The following is a 13688-nucleotide window of genomic DNA, read 5'->3' as shown; positions in this document are numbered from 1 at the left end:
AAAGCTGGAGTAGCAATTCTCATATCAGACAAAATAAACTTTAAAATAAAGACTATTACAAGAGACAGGGAAGGACACTACATAATGATCAAGGGATTAATCCAAGAAAATACAACTGTAAATATTTATGCACCCAACATAGGAGCACCTCAATACATAAGGCAAATGCTAACAGCCATAAAAGGGGAAATCAACAGTAACAATTATAGTAGGAGATTTTAACACCTCACTTTCACCAATGGACAGATAATCCAAAATGAAAATAAGTAAGGAAACACAAGCTTTAGATGACACATTAAACAAGATGGACTTAATTGATATTTATAGGACATTCCATCCAATAACAACAGAATACACTTTCTTCTCAAGTGCTCATGGAACATTCTCCAGGATAGACCATATCTTGGGTCACAAATCAAGCCTTGGTAAATTTAAAAAAATTGAAATCGTATCAAGTATCTTTTCCAACCGCAACGTTATGAGACTACATATCAATTACAGGAAAAAAACTGTAAAAAACACAAACACATAGAGGTTAAACAATACACTGCTAAATAACCAAGAGATCACTGAAGAAATCAAAGAGGAAATCAACAAATACCTCAAAACAAATGACAATGAAAACATGATGACCCAAAACCTATGGGATGCAGCCACAGCAGTTCTAAGAGGGAAGTTTATACCAATACAATCCTACCTCAAGAAATAAGGGAAATCTCAAATAAACAACCTAAACTTACACCTAAAGCAATTAGAGAAAGAAGAACAAACAAAACCCAAAGTTAGCAGAAGGAAAGAAATAATAAAGATCAGATCAGAAATCAATGAAAAAGAAATGAATGAAACAATAGCAAAGGTCAATAAAACTAAAAGCTGGCTCTGAGAAGATAAACAAAATTGATAAACCATTAGCCACACTAATCAAAAAAAAAAAAGGGAGAAGACTCAAATCAACAGAATTAGAAATGAAAAAGTAACAACTGACACTGCAGAAATACAAAGGATCATTAGAGATTACTACAAGCAACTATACGCCAATAAGATGGACAACCTGGAAGAAATGGACAAATTCTTAGAAAAGCACAACCTTCCGAGACTGAACCAGGAAGAAACAGAAAATACAAACAGACCAATCACAAGCAGTGAAATTGAAACTGTGATTAAAAATCTTCCAACAAACAAAAGCCCGGGACCAGATGGCTCCACAGGCGAATTCTATGAAACATTTAGAGAAGAGCTAATACCTATTCTTCTCAAACTCTTCCAAAATATAGCAGAGGGAGGAACACTTCCAAACTCATTCTACGAGGCCACCATCACCCTGATACCAAAACCAGACAAAGATGTCACACAAAAAAACTACAGGCCAGTATCTCTGATGAACACAGATGCAAAGATCCTCAACAAAACACTACCAAACAGAATCCAACAGCACATTAAAAGAATCATACACCATGATCAAGTGGGGTTTATGCCAGGAATGCAAGGATTCTTCAATATACCCAAATCAATCACTGTGAGACACCATATGAACAAACTGAAGGCTAAAAACCATATGATAATCTCAATAGATGCAGAAAAAGCTTTTGACAAAATTCAACACCCATTTATGATAAAAACTCTCCAGAAAGTAGGCAGAGGGAAACTACCTCAACATAATAAAGGCCATATATGACAAACCCACAGCCAACATCATTCTCAATGGTGAAAAACTGAAACCATTTCCACTAAGATCAGGAACAAGACAAGGTTGCCCACTCTCACACTATTATTCAACATAGTTTTGGAAGTTTTAGCCACAGCAGAGAAGAAAAAGAAATAAAAGGAATCCAAATTGGAAAAGAAGAAGTAAAACTGTCACTGTTTACAGATGACATGATACTATACATAGCGAATCCTAAAGATGCTACCAGAAAACTACTAGAGCTAATCAATGAATTTGGTAGAGTAGCAGGATACAAAATTAATGCACAGAAATCTCTTGCATTCCTATATACTGATGATGAAAAATCTGAAAAAGAAATTAAGGAAACACTCCCATTTACCATTGCAACAAAAAGAATAAAATACCTAGGAATAAACCTACCTAAGGAGACAAAAGACCTGTATGCAGAAAACTATGAGACACTGATGAAAGAAATTAAAGATGATACAAACAGATGGAGAGATATACCATGTTCTTGGATTGGAAGAATCAACACTGCGAAAATGACTGTACTACCCAAAGCAATCTACAGATTCAGTCCAATCCCTATCAATTACCAATGGCATTTTTCACAGAACTAGAACAAAAAAACTGCACAATTTGTATGGAAACACAGAAGACCACAAATAGCCAAAACAATCTTGAGAAAGAAAAATGGAGCTGGAGGAATAAGGCTTCCTGACTTCAGACTATACTACCAAGCTACAGTAATCAAGACAGTATGGTAATGGCACAAAAACAGAAATATAGATCAATGGAAGAGGATAGAAAGCCCAGAGATAAACCCACGCACATATAGTCACCTTATCTTTGATAAAGGAGGCAAAAGTATATAATGGAGAAAAGACAGCCTCTTCAATAAGTGGTGCTGGGAAAACTGGACAGCTACATGTAAAAAAATGAAATTAGAACACTTCCTAACACCATACTCAAAAATAAACTCAAAATGGATTAAAGACCTAAATGTAAGGCCAGACACTATAAAACTCTTAGAGGAAAACATAGGCAGAACACTCTATGACATAAATCACAGCAAGATCCTTTTAGACCCACCTCCTAGAAAAATGGAAATAAAAACAAAAATAAACAAATGGGACCTAATGAAACTTAAAAGCTTTTGCACGGCAAAGGAAATCATAAAAAAGACGAAAAGACAACCCTCAGAATGGGAGAAAATATTTGCAAATGAAGCAACTGATAAAGGATTAATCTCCAAAATATACATGCAGCTAATGCAACTCAATATAAAAAAAAAAAATCCAAAAAATGGGCAGAAGACCTAAATAGACATTTCTCCAAAGAATATATACAGATTGCCAACAAACACATGAAAAGATGCTCAACATCACTAATCATTAGATAAATGCAAATCAAAACTACAATGAGGGCTTCCCTGGTGGCGCAGTGGTTGAGAGTCCGCCTGCCGATGCAGGGGACACGGGTTCGTGTCCCGGTCTGGGAAGATCCCACATGCCGCGGAGCGGCTGGGCCTGTGAGCTATGGCCGCTGAGCCTGCGCGTCCGGAGCCTGTGCTCTGCAACGGGAGAGGCCACAACAGTGAGAGGCCCGCATACCAAAAAAAAAAAAAAACCTACAATGAGGTATCACCTCACACCGGTCAGAATGGCCATCATCAAAAAATCTACAAACAATAAATGCTGGACAGGGTGTGGAGGAAAGGGAACCCTCTTACACTGTTGGTGGGAATGTAAATTGATACAGCCACTACAGAGAACAGTGTGGAGGTTCCTTAAGAAACTAAAAACAGAACTACCATATGACCCAGCAATCCCACTACTGGGCATATACCCTGAAAAAACCATAATTCAAAAAGAGTCATGTACCACAATGTTCTTTGCAGCTCTATTTACAACAGTGAGGACATGGAAGCAACCTAAGTGTCCGTCAACAGATGAATGGATAAAGAAGATGTGGCACATATATACAATGGAATATTACTCAGCCATAAAGAGAAACGAAATTGAGTTATTTGTAGTGAGGTGGATGGACCTAGAGTCTGTCATACAGCGTGAAGTAAGTCAGAAAGAGAAAAACAAATACCATATGCTAACACATATATTTGGACTCTAAAAATAAAAATGGTTCTCATGAACCTAGGGCCAGGACAGGAATAAAGACGCAGACGTAGAGAATGGACTTGAGGACACGGGGAGGGGGAAGGGTAAGCTGGGATGAAGTAAGAGAGTGGCATGGACTTACATACACTACTAAATGTAAAATAGCTAGCTAGTGGGAAGCAGCCGCATAGCACAGGGAGATCAGCTCGGTGCTTTGTGACCACCTAGGGGGTGGGGTAGGGAGGGTGGGAGGGAGACGCAAGGGCGAGGGGATACGGGGATATACGTGCACATATAGCTGATCCACTTTGCTGTACGGCAGAAACTAACACATCACTGTAAAGCAATTATACTCCAACAAAGATGTTTAAATAAATAAATAAAATGTTTCATATTCCCTTGGGAGTATTTAAATATTTATCTAAAACATAGTTACACACATGAAGTTAAAGTAAGGAACGTGGGAGAGAATGATTAGTCTTTGCAGTCTTATTTACACACAGCATTGCTAACAAAGAACTATTTACTCTCCTTTTCACAAAAAAAGAAAAAAAAATGGCCAAGGTATACAGGCATGATCTAGATCCAGGAAATTATACAGGCAGACCTCAGAGATATTGTAGGGAGGGTTTCAGACCACCTCAATACAGTGAATATCACAGTAAAGCAAGTCACACGTAAAAGTTACGTTTACGCTGTTCCGTAGTCTGCCAGGTATGCAGTAGCATTATGTCTAAAAAAACAACATACACGCCTTAATTAAAATCACTTTATTGCTAAAAAAGGCTAACCATCATCTGAGCCTTCAGCGAGCCATCTTTTTTGGGGGGGGGCGGGGGAGGGGGCAGGATCTGAGTTCCCTGACCAGGTATTGAACCTGCGCCCTCAGCAGTGAAAGCGCCAAGTCGTCCTAACCACTGGACCGCCAGGGAATTCCTAGCGAGTCAATCTTTTTGCTGGTGGCGGGTCCTGCCCCCATGCTGTGGACGGGGCGGCCGTGGCCATTTCTTAAAATAAAACAATGAAGTCTGCCATATCGGTGGCCTCTTCCTCTAACGAACGGTTTCCCCGTGGCGTCCGATACTGTTTGACGGCATTTTACCTGCAGTAGAACGTCCTTCACAGTTCGAGTCAATGCTCTCAAACCCTTTATCAACTAAGTTATGTAATATTCTAAATGCTTTGTTGTCATTTCAACAATCGATTATGTCACGTCTTACGTGGGCGAGGTTCGTGGAGTCCCAAAACAACAGCAAGAGTTAACATCAGAGATCACAGACTACAGATCATCATCACGTAATAATGAGATAGTTTGAAAACTTGTGAGAATTACCAAAATGTGACACAGAGGAAGTGAGCAAATGCTGTTGGAAAAATGGCGGCGACACGCGTGCTCCCTGCAGGGTCGCCACAGACCTTCCATTCGTGATAAACGCAGTATCTGCAAAGCACAACGAAGGGAAGTGCGAAAAAATAAGGCCTGTCTGTACCAAAAACATGAAATAGAAATATTTTAAGATCTAAAGTATAAACAGCTAACACATATAACGGACACTGTTTTCAAAAAAAGAAGTTGGAGATGCAAGCATGACGAAATTCTCAAACACCTTGGTCTGTTCTGAGCAGGGTCACACTTCACCACAGAGCAAATAGTACTGAAATGGATGTGTGATTCAGAATTTACCAGAGAACAAAGGATACAACCTTCCCTCATATATGAACCCGGCAGCTATAATAAAACAGCCATTTCAATACTGCCTGCTCAGCAGAGTTCCCTGGGACACTTAAAAATCCCCAGGATCCCCAGGCCCTCCCAGAGGAGTGGAGTCAGACCTCGAGGGCTGAGGCCCAGAGAAGCTGCCGTTGACCCGGAGGTGCTGGCAGGCTGCAAAACCATGCAGCTGGACCCTGGACTCCTCTTTTAGACTTCTTTTTTAAAGAGATTTAGGTTCACAGCAAAACTGACTGGGAGGCAGAGGTTTCCCACCCCCTGCCCCACGTGTGCACAGCGTCCCCACTAGCAGTATCCCCCACCAGTGCGACGTGTGTTACAACCGATGAACCTACACGGACACGTCGTTATCACCCAGGAGCCACAGCTGACGGAGGTTCACTAGTTTGTGGGTTTGCACACACATACACTGACCCGCATCCACCGTTACGGCGTCACACGGCGTAGTTTCACTGCCCTAAAACCCCTCTGTGCTCCGCCCATTCATCCCTCCTCTCCCCAATCCCCTCACCATTGATCCTTCCCCCCCTTCCAGAGTTCTGCCTTTTCCAGAATGTCCCAGAGTTGGAATCACAGTGTGTAGCCTTTACAGACTGGCTTCCTCCTCTCGGTCATGTGCGTTTAAGGTTCCTGCGTGTCTTCTGTGGTTTGATGGCTTTCTCCTTAGCTCTGAGGGACACTGCATCGTCTGGATGCTCCGTCCACAACCTGGGCGACATTATCTCTGCTGCCTCGTCCCCTGCCGTCTCCCAGAGGTGCTCTCTGGATCGTCCCAACATGCCGGTCCTGCCACCACCCACAGCTGCCCCGGCTCGGGACCCAGAGCCCCAGCACCCTGCTCTCATGAGCACCAGCACCAGCAGTGCTCAGACCTTTGGGAGCTTGGATGGGTTGAGACCACCGCCGCCGCCGCCAGAGATGGGTGTAAGGACAGCAGCATTTCCAGGGCATGCCAGTGTCAGACCAGAAACATTTCAGAAGTCGTTATGATACACGACCAGGGAGGGCTCTCCCCGTTATTCCATCCACCTTGCCAAGAACAACCCAGCTGCCATCTACAACCATTGCTTCCACAAGAAAATATTAACATTTTAACCCAGAAACGTAGGCGAGTCAGCGTCGAGACGAGATAACTTCTCCTGACGAGATGCAAGCAGGACCCACAAGGAGGGCACTGTCCTGTGCTCACCTGGCTGGGCATGGGCGCCGACGCCTCTGCAGCCGGAAGAGTCAGGCCTCCTGTAGAAGCCCGAGCTGAGGCCCACCTGGGGTCAGGACCCTTCACCATCCCAGCAACAAACACAGCCAGGGCACGGCGCTGAGGAGTTCAACGGACAGAGGCCAGACAGCCCATCCGGACCACTGCCACCCCATCCACCCCACGAGCCCCTCGTCCCCGCGCTCAGCCCCCGGCACCCCACGCAGGCACGTCAAGCAGCTCCTGACGGCCAATCATGGCCCTTCTCGTCACCTAGTCGCCCTCGGCTCGGACTGGAGCCCCACCTCGGCAGAGACAGAAGCAGATGGGTGGGGGCCGGGGGAGGGGAAATGGGGACCGTAGAGTGGGCACGGCATCTCTGGTGGGGTGACAGAAATGTAAAGGTAGATCGTGCTGATGGCTGCGCGTTTTTGTAAATACACTAAAACCTTCACAGAATTTCACACTTCAAGCAGGTGGATGCTAAGCTATATAAACCATACTGTCTCAATAAAGCCACAAGAGAAAAACCACTTCGGTGCCACCAGAATGGAAAGACGTTATTCAGCGACACGTGACCCGACGGGCCTGTGCCTCTGGTTCTGCAAATGCTCACAGCACTAGTCTACACCAGAGCAGCGACCCTCCTCCCTGCAGGGCGACAGCGGCCCGGAGACCCGGCCCAGCAGTGGCCTCCAGGGCCCGAGTCATTCAAGTGGAGGAGGAAGAGACCCTCAGCGCCGGGGTCCCCCGGCAGTGGACGGCAACGGTGGCGCCAGGACTCACCCTGAGCCTCCGCACCCAAGTAAGCGCTGGGGTCGACAAGACCAGATCAGAGGATTCGTGGCGGCACTCTGGGGAGGCCGAGCTTTGGGAGACAGCGAGGGAGGCACGCCCGTCCTGCCTGTGCCCACCGCGGACCCGGGCACAGCCGGGGGGGCCGGGACTCGGCCATGGGGCCGCAGCCAAGTCTCAGGCTTCCCGACCTTCGAATCCCACCCCCGTCCCCCCAGCAGAGCTCCCAGCGCAAAGGCTCTCAGCTCTGCAGCCGTGCCCCCAGGGGACACCGGGCCACACCTGGGACTTCCTTGGTCCTCAGATTGGAGGGTCTGGCAGGCAGTGCGTGGGGCCAGGGCGGCTGCTCCACACCCCAGCGCCCAGGACGGCCACCCCCCAGGGGATGAGCAGGCCCCAGAGTCCACGGTGCCAAGGGGGCACCCCAGCATCGAGCCTACTTAGGTCACCATTCCTTCCTTGTTTTTTTTTTTGTTTGTTTAATACTTTTGGCCACACCGCGCACAGCTTGTGGGATCTTAGTTCCCTGAACAGGGATTGAACCCACGCCCTCAGCAGTGAAAACGCGGAGTCCTAACCACTGCACCGCAAGGAACTCCCCCCTCCTGCTTTTCAACCTCCTGGAATTGTTATGCAAATGGCATTCCCGAGGGCTGGTGACCCGCACAGACACAGCCCACTACAGACTTGGTCCTCACAACTGCCACCGCCCACAGCCTGGCCACCCACTGCGCCCAGGGCCCGGACTGTGTGCCCTGTGAATAACTCCTCCAAGTCAGGGAGAGCTGAGAGCCTTATGCTGGGAGCTCTGCTGCGGGGACGGGCTGGGGGTCGAAGGCTGGGAAGCTTGAGGCTTGACTGCAACCCTGCGGCCGATCCGTGGCCGAGTCCCGGGACCCCCAGCTGTGCCCGGGTCCTCGGTGGGCACAGGCAGGACGGGCGCGCCCCCCTCACTTTCTCCCGAAGCTTGGCCTCCCCAGAGTGCCGCCACAAATCCTCCATTCTGGTCTTGTCGGGCACCAGCGCCCAGACTCCCAGCGCAAAGGCTGGGAGGGTCAGGCAGACGGCGTCACGAAGGCTGCAGATGGCACTAAGCCGAGGAAAGAGTAAAGGCAGGCGAGGCCCCGGCGGCTGCTGCTGGGAACGGGAGCCACAGGAGCGCTTCTAGTGGTCGCGACGCTGCCCTGGAGGCCAAGGCTGCTCCTGCCCATGCTGCTGCAGTGACTGCCCTCCCACGCAGGGCGCTTCATCAAATGCCCCAGGCGGGAAACAACCCAGAGGTCCGGCAACAGTCCGAAGGATGTTCTGAAGGATAAATCAACCACAGCAGACCCCTGCCGGCGACCAAAGCGAACAAGCCACCGTGGCCCTTCCCCGCAGCAGCGAGCGACAGAGGCGGCCACTGACACCAGCCTGCAAGCAGAAGTAAGCGAGATGTTCAGGGACATTTAAGAGACAAAACTATAAGCAAGGCAAGGAAATTACCCTCAGAGAACTTAGGATAATTATCATATGATACTTAAGCTGTACGAATGTGCATTATATACTTCACAACTAACAAGAGTTTGAAAGAAACACACAAATCTAGGAGACTCACCCCGTGGGCTGTCTAGGAAACCTCCCCGTTTCCCTTCACTCTGACATCCAGCGCGGGCGTCCCGCACAATGACCGACTCCCTGACACCAGCTGGGTGTCCCAAAACTCAGTTCGGATCTGACCCTCTCTGCTCGGCATCAGCGCAGACCCCACAGGCTGAGGGCTCCGTCACAGGTCTGTCCCCACCTCACACACCCGCCAGCTGTAAACCAGAGTTCCCATGACCCGCTTCTCCGCAGGGAAGCACTTACTCGTTCGTGTTTTCCACTTTATCACACGGTGTGAGAGGCACGACAAAGGATACAGATGAACAGCTGGACGAAGAGGCAGAGAGGGTGGGGTTCAGAGGGTCAGGAGGCAGAGCTTCTGTCCTCGTGGCACTGGGGGGCGCCACCATCCTGGCACATGGATGCTTTCACCAACCGAGAACCTCTCTGAGCCTCATACTTTAGATTTTTATGGAGGCTTCATCACGCAGGCATGATCCATCATTAACTCCACCTGCAGCCCCTCTCCCCTCTCCGAAGGATTGGCGGGTGAGCGGGTATGAAGCTTCAAACCACGGCCTGGTCTTTCTGGTGACCTGTCCCACCCAGGAGCCCACCCCGGATCATCTCATTAGAACAAAAGACACTCCTATCACCCAGGAAACCCCAAGGGATTCAGCAGCTCAGTGTCAGGAACTGGGGGCAGCGACCGAATAACCCAACAAGGATGCCCCTAGTACCTCTGTTGCTTAGGAAACGACAAAAGCTCCAGGAGCTCTGCGACAGGAGCAGGGACAAAGGCCATCTTATCTCACAATAGCACAGCGTCCAACAACACAATGACAACACAGGGGACAAGGGACGCCTGGATGAAGGGCCAGCATTAGGGAATTCTGGGAAATTTTCCTTTATCAATTTGGGTCAGGGGTTCTCGTCTGGGCAATCCCACCCCCCCAGGGGACACTGGGCCACGTCTGGGGAAACTGTGGTTGTCAAGACTGGGCATGGCCTGGTATCAGATGGGCGGGGCCAGAGATGCTGCTCCACACCCCAGAGCGCCCAGGCCAGCCCCCCTCAGAGGAATGACCCAGCCCTGATGTGGGCAGTGCCGAGGGGGAGAGACCCTGACTTAGGGTAACAACCCATTTACTAAACGTCCTATCTTCACTCTCCTCAGAAGCTGTTAAAAGGAATCTTACAGAAATAGCTTAAAAGCACCAAGTGCTTAGCCGTGCCAGACATAACACGTGCTTTCGTCACTGTCCTCGGAGCGAGGGCCAGCCCCACACACACCTCACAGCCCGAGGAGCCCCACACAACTCGGCACAAGGATGAACCCCAGGAAATTGCCATTTTTGAGGTCAGAAGCACTAGAATATCAGCACTTCACACAGTTCCATCTTAATCCCAGATTATACCCAATTTCAAAATATCTCTCTACAGTCACCCCTTGGTATCTGTGGGGGATTGGTTCCAGGACCCCCGAAGACACCGAAATCCTCAGACACTCAAGTCCCTTGTATAAAATGGCGCAGACTTGCATACAACGTGCACACAGCCTCCGGTACACTTTAAATCATCTCTAGATGACTTACAATACCTGATACACTGCAAGTGCCGTGTAAATGGTTGCCTGCGTTCAGCAAATTCAAGTCGTGTTTTTTGAAACTTTCTGGAAATTTTTTTTTGGAAATATTTTTTAAATGTGTTTAATGTATGTAACAGCACATATATGATGTATGCTTTTAAAAAAATATTTACTTATTTATTTATTTGGCTGTGCCAGGTGTTCGTTGCAACACGTGGGATCTTCGTTGCTTCGTGCGGGATCCTAGTTCCCTGACCAGGGATCGAACCCAGGCCCCCTGCGTTGGGAGCATGGAGTCCTAACCACTGGACCACCGGGGAAGACCCGAAACTTTCTGGAATTTAAAAAAAAAATACTTCCAATCCACAATTGGCAAATACAGAACCTGCAGATACACAGAGCTGACCACACACAGTTAAAACTGAATTTTTTAAAGTTCAGAAACTTCGGGACTTCCCTGGTGGTCCAGTGGTTGAGAATTCGCCTTCCAACGCAGGGGATGCAGGTTCGATCCTTGGTCGGGGAACTAAAATCCGACATGCCACGGGGCAACTAAGCCCATGCGCCGTAACCACTGAGCCCGTGCACCGCGACGAAGACCCAACGCAGACAAAAAAAAAAACAAAATTTTAAAAATTTTAAAACAAATAAATAAAAACAAAGTTCAGGGGACTTCCCTGGTGGTGCAGTGGATAGGACTCTGTGCTCCCAATGCAGGGGGCCTGGGTTCAATCCCTGGTCAGATCCCAGACGCGTGCCGCAACTAAGAGTTCACATGCCACAACTAAGAAGCCTGTATGCTGCAACTAAGACCCAGTGCAACCAAATAAATATTTAAAAAGCAAATAAATAAATTAAAAATAAAGTTCAGAAACTTCAGTTAAGTGGGTCGGAAATTTTTAGACCCAAGAGAAAACGCTCAGACACCACCCAAACCCTGGCTGATACTGCTGAGCGTCGCCTGATGGAATAAGCTGTGGCACCAAACAGAAAACATGGAACCCACCTCAACGCCACTGGGGGGCAGGGTACATAGACTGCAGTGCCCCACGTGGAACCCACACTCGTGAGGGCGAAGCCCTCAGGAGCACTTGGCGTGCGTGGACAGCACTCAGGAAGGCTAACAGGCAAGACCAGGACAGAATCTTAACAGACAGAACCTCCCTCAATTTCTACATACAGAAAAAATTCTCAAATTGATTTCTGGGGAGAAGAATGTTACCTTTTGACTTAATAAACGCTAAGCTCGTTACAAAAAGTTACGGGTATAGTTTAAAAGACTGAAAGAAAAACCCTTCCCCAAAACATGAAAAGTACTCGTAAGAATGAAACGTTAAAAAGTCATTTGTTTTTTCCTAGTCATACCCAAGTTTTGGAAGCAAGGACATTCGCAAGTGAATTTCCACCTACCTGCCAACATTACCTGTACTGTATCTTAGGGACTGAAACAAACTCAAGCATCCAAGAAACAGGTGAATTAGCCAACTGTTTCTCAAACTTCTTTGACTCATTGGAAAACATATATTTTCCATGGTAACCCAACTCACAGGCATACATACACTTAGTATCATAAACTGAAACAAAAGTTTCAAAAAACAAGTTACTCCACCAGTGATCCGGATTTCCTAGTTTCTTCTTTTGGGGGCTCACAGAAGCCTGCATTCTGTCACTTGCTGCACCCTCACAGGCGCTCAGCAAGGTGGAGAGGTGGCTGTCACCCCCACTTCAAAACATCAGGGGGCTCTCCCCAGGTCACCCAAAGAGACCCAAGAACCAGGATGTGGGTCTCCCAAAGTCAAACACTAAACCACGCTGCCTTTCCACATGGCTTTTAAAGTCACCGATAACCCTCACTTCTGTGGTGCCGCACAGAAGTTTTAAGCTAAAATCTATTACTTCGGGGACTTCCCTGGTGGTCCAGTGGTAAAGAATCTGCCTTACAATGCAGGGAACACGGGTTCAATCCCTGGCCGAGGAACTAAGATCTCACATGCCGCAGGGCAACTAAGCCCACACGCCTCAACTAGAGCCCCCGTGCCACAAACTACAGAGCCCACGCACTCTGGAACCTGCGCACCACAACTACAGAGCCCACGCGCCACAACTAGAGAGAAGCCCATGCACCACAACGAAAATCCCGCACACTGCAACTAAGACCCGACGCAGCCAAAAATAAATTAAATAAATAAATAAAAAATAAATACGTAAATCCTTAAAAAAGAAATCTGTTACTTTGAGGGGAAACTATACTGCTGCCAGAAGTCTTCCCTGGAATGTGTGGGGCGGGGCGGGGTAGAAGGGAAGAAGTCATCTTGGAGCTAGAAGAGTCACCCCACAGCCACCTGCTGTGCTCCAGAACATCTGGAACCAGTAATGACCCTCCAGATCACAACTCTTCTGATGAGGAAACCTCCACATCCCGACGCCACGTCTGTGGGAATCGCCAACAGGCTAAGGGCAATATTCGCGTGGAACCTTGCCTTGAGGACTCCCAGCACCAGCACCTCCACCACCAAAACCCCATTTAGTAGGCTCCGAGCCTGTGGGGACAGCGCCATCAATCCCAAATGAACAGAGCACAGCCCAGGGTACTACCAGTGATGACTGGCACACGCCGTAAAAAGCAGACCCCCCTAACTGCATTGTGCATCTCTCTACTGGAAAGACCCCTCGGCCCCTCCTCGGAATCCTGGAACAGACTGCTCAGTAACATCCACTAACCAAGGCGGGAAAATCAGGAGGCCAACTGGCACAGAAAAGGAAATCTAAGGGTGCAGACACCTTCCAAATTCACTTAACCATGCTTAGTATCTAAAATGCAGTCCAGGGCTTCCCTGGTGGCTCAGTGGTTAAGAATCCGCCTGCCAATGCAGGGGACACAGGCTCCATCCCTGGTCCAGGAAGATCCCACATGCCACGGAGCAACTAAGCCCATGAGCCACAACTACTGAGCCCGCGTGCCACAACTACTGAAGCCTGCGCGCCTAGAGCCCGTGCTCGGCAACAAG

At 48.1% G+C, this 13688-nt stretch overlaps 1 protein-coding gene across 9 annotated transcripts in view; it reads right to left on the bottom strand.

Moving 5' to 3' along the window:
• Positions 1-13688, bottom strand: part of AP3D1 (adaptor related protein complex 3 subunit delta 1) — a 45034-nt gene that overhangs the window by 29668 nt on the left and 1678 nt on the right. For 6 of the 9 annotated variants that reach the window (XM_049708534.1, XM_049708528.1, XM_049708527.1 and 3 more), the window contains exon 2: positions 5117-5224. The exons of the other annotated variants lie outside the window; for them this stretch is intronic. In XM_049708534.1, the coding sequence (XP_049564491.1) occupies positions 5117-5224 (108 nt within the window). The remainder of the gene's footprint in view (positions 1-5116; positions 5225-13688) is intronic. 9 annotated transcript variants of the gene reach the window in all.

The sequence above is a fragment of the Orcinus orca genome, chromosome 3, assembly GCF_937001465.1.
Source record: "Orcinus orca chromosome 3, mOrcOrc1.1, whole genome shotgun sequence".
Classification (NCBI taxonomy): Eukaryota; Metazoa; Chordata; class Mammalia; order Artiodactyla; family Delphinidae; genus Orcinus; species Orcinus orca.
Note: the sequence above shows the minus strand (reverse complement) of the source record. Positions and strands in the feature narration are given on the sequence as shown.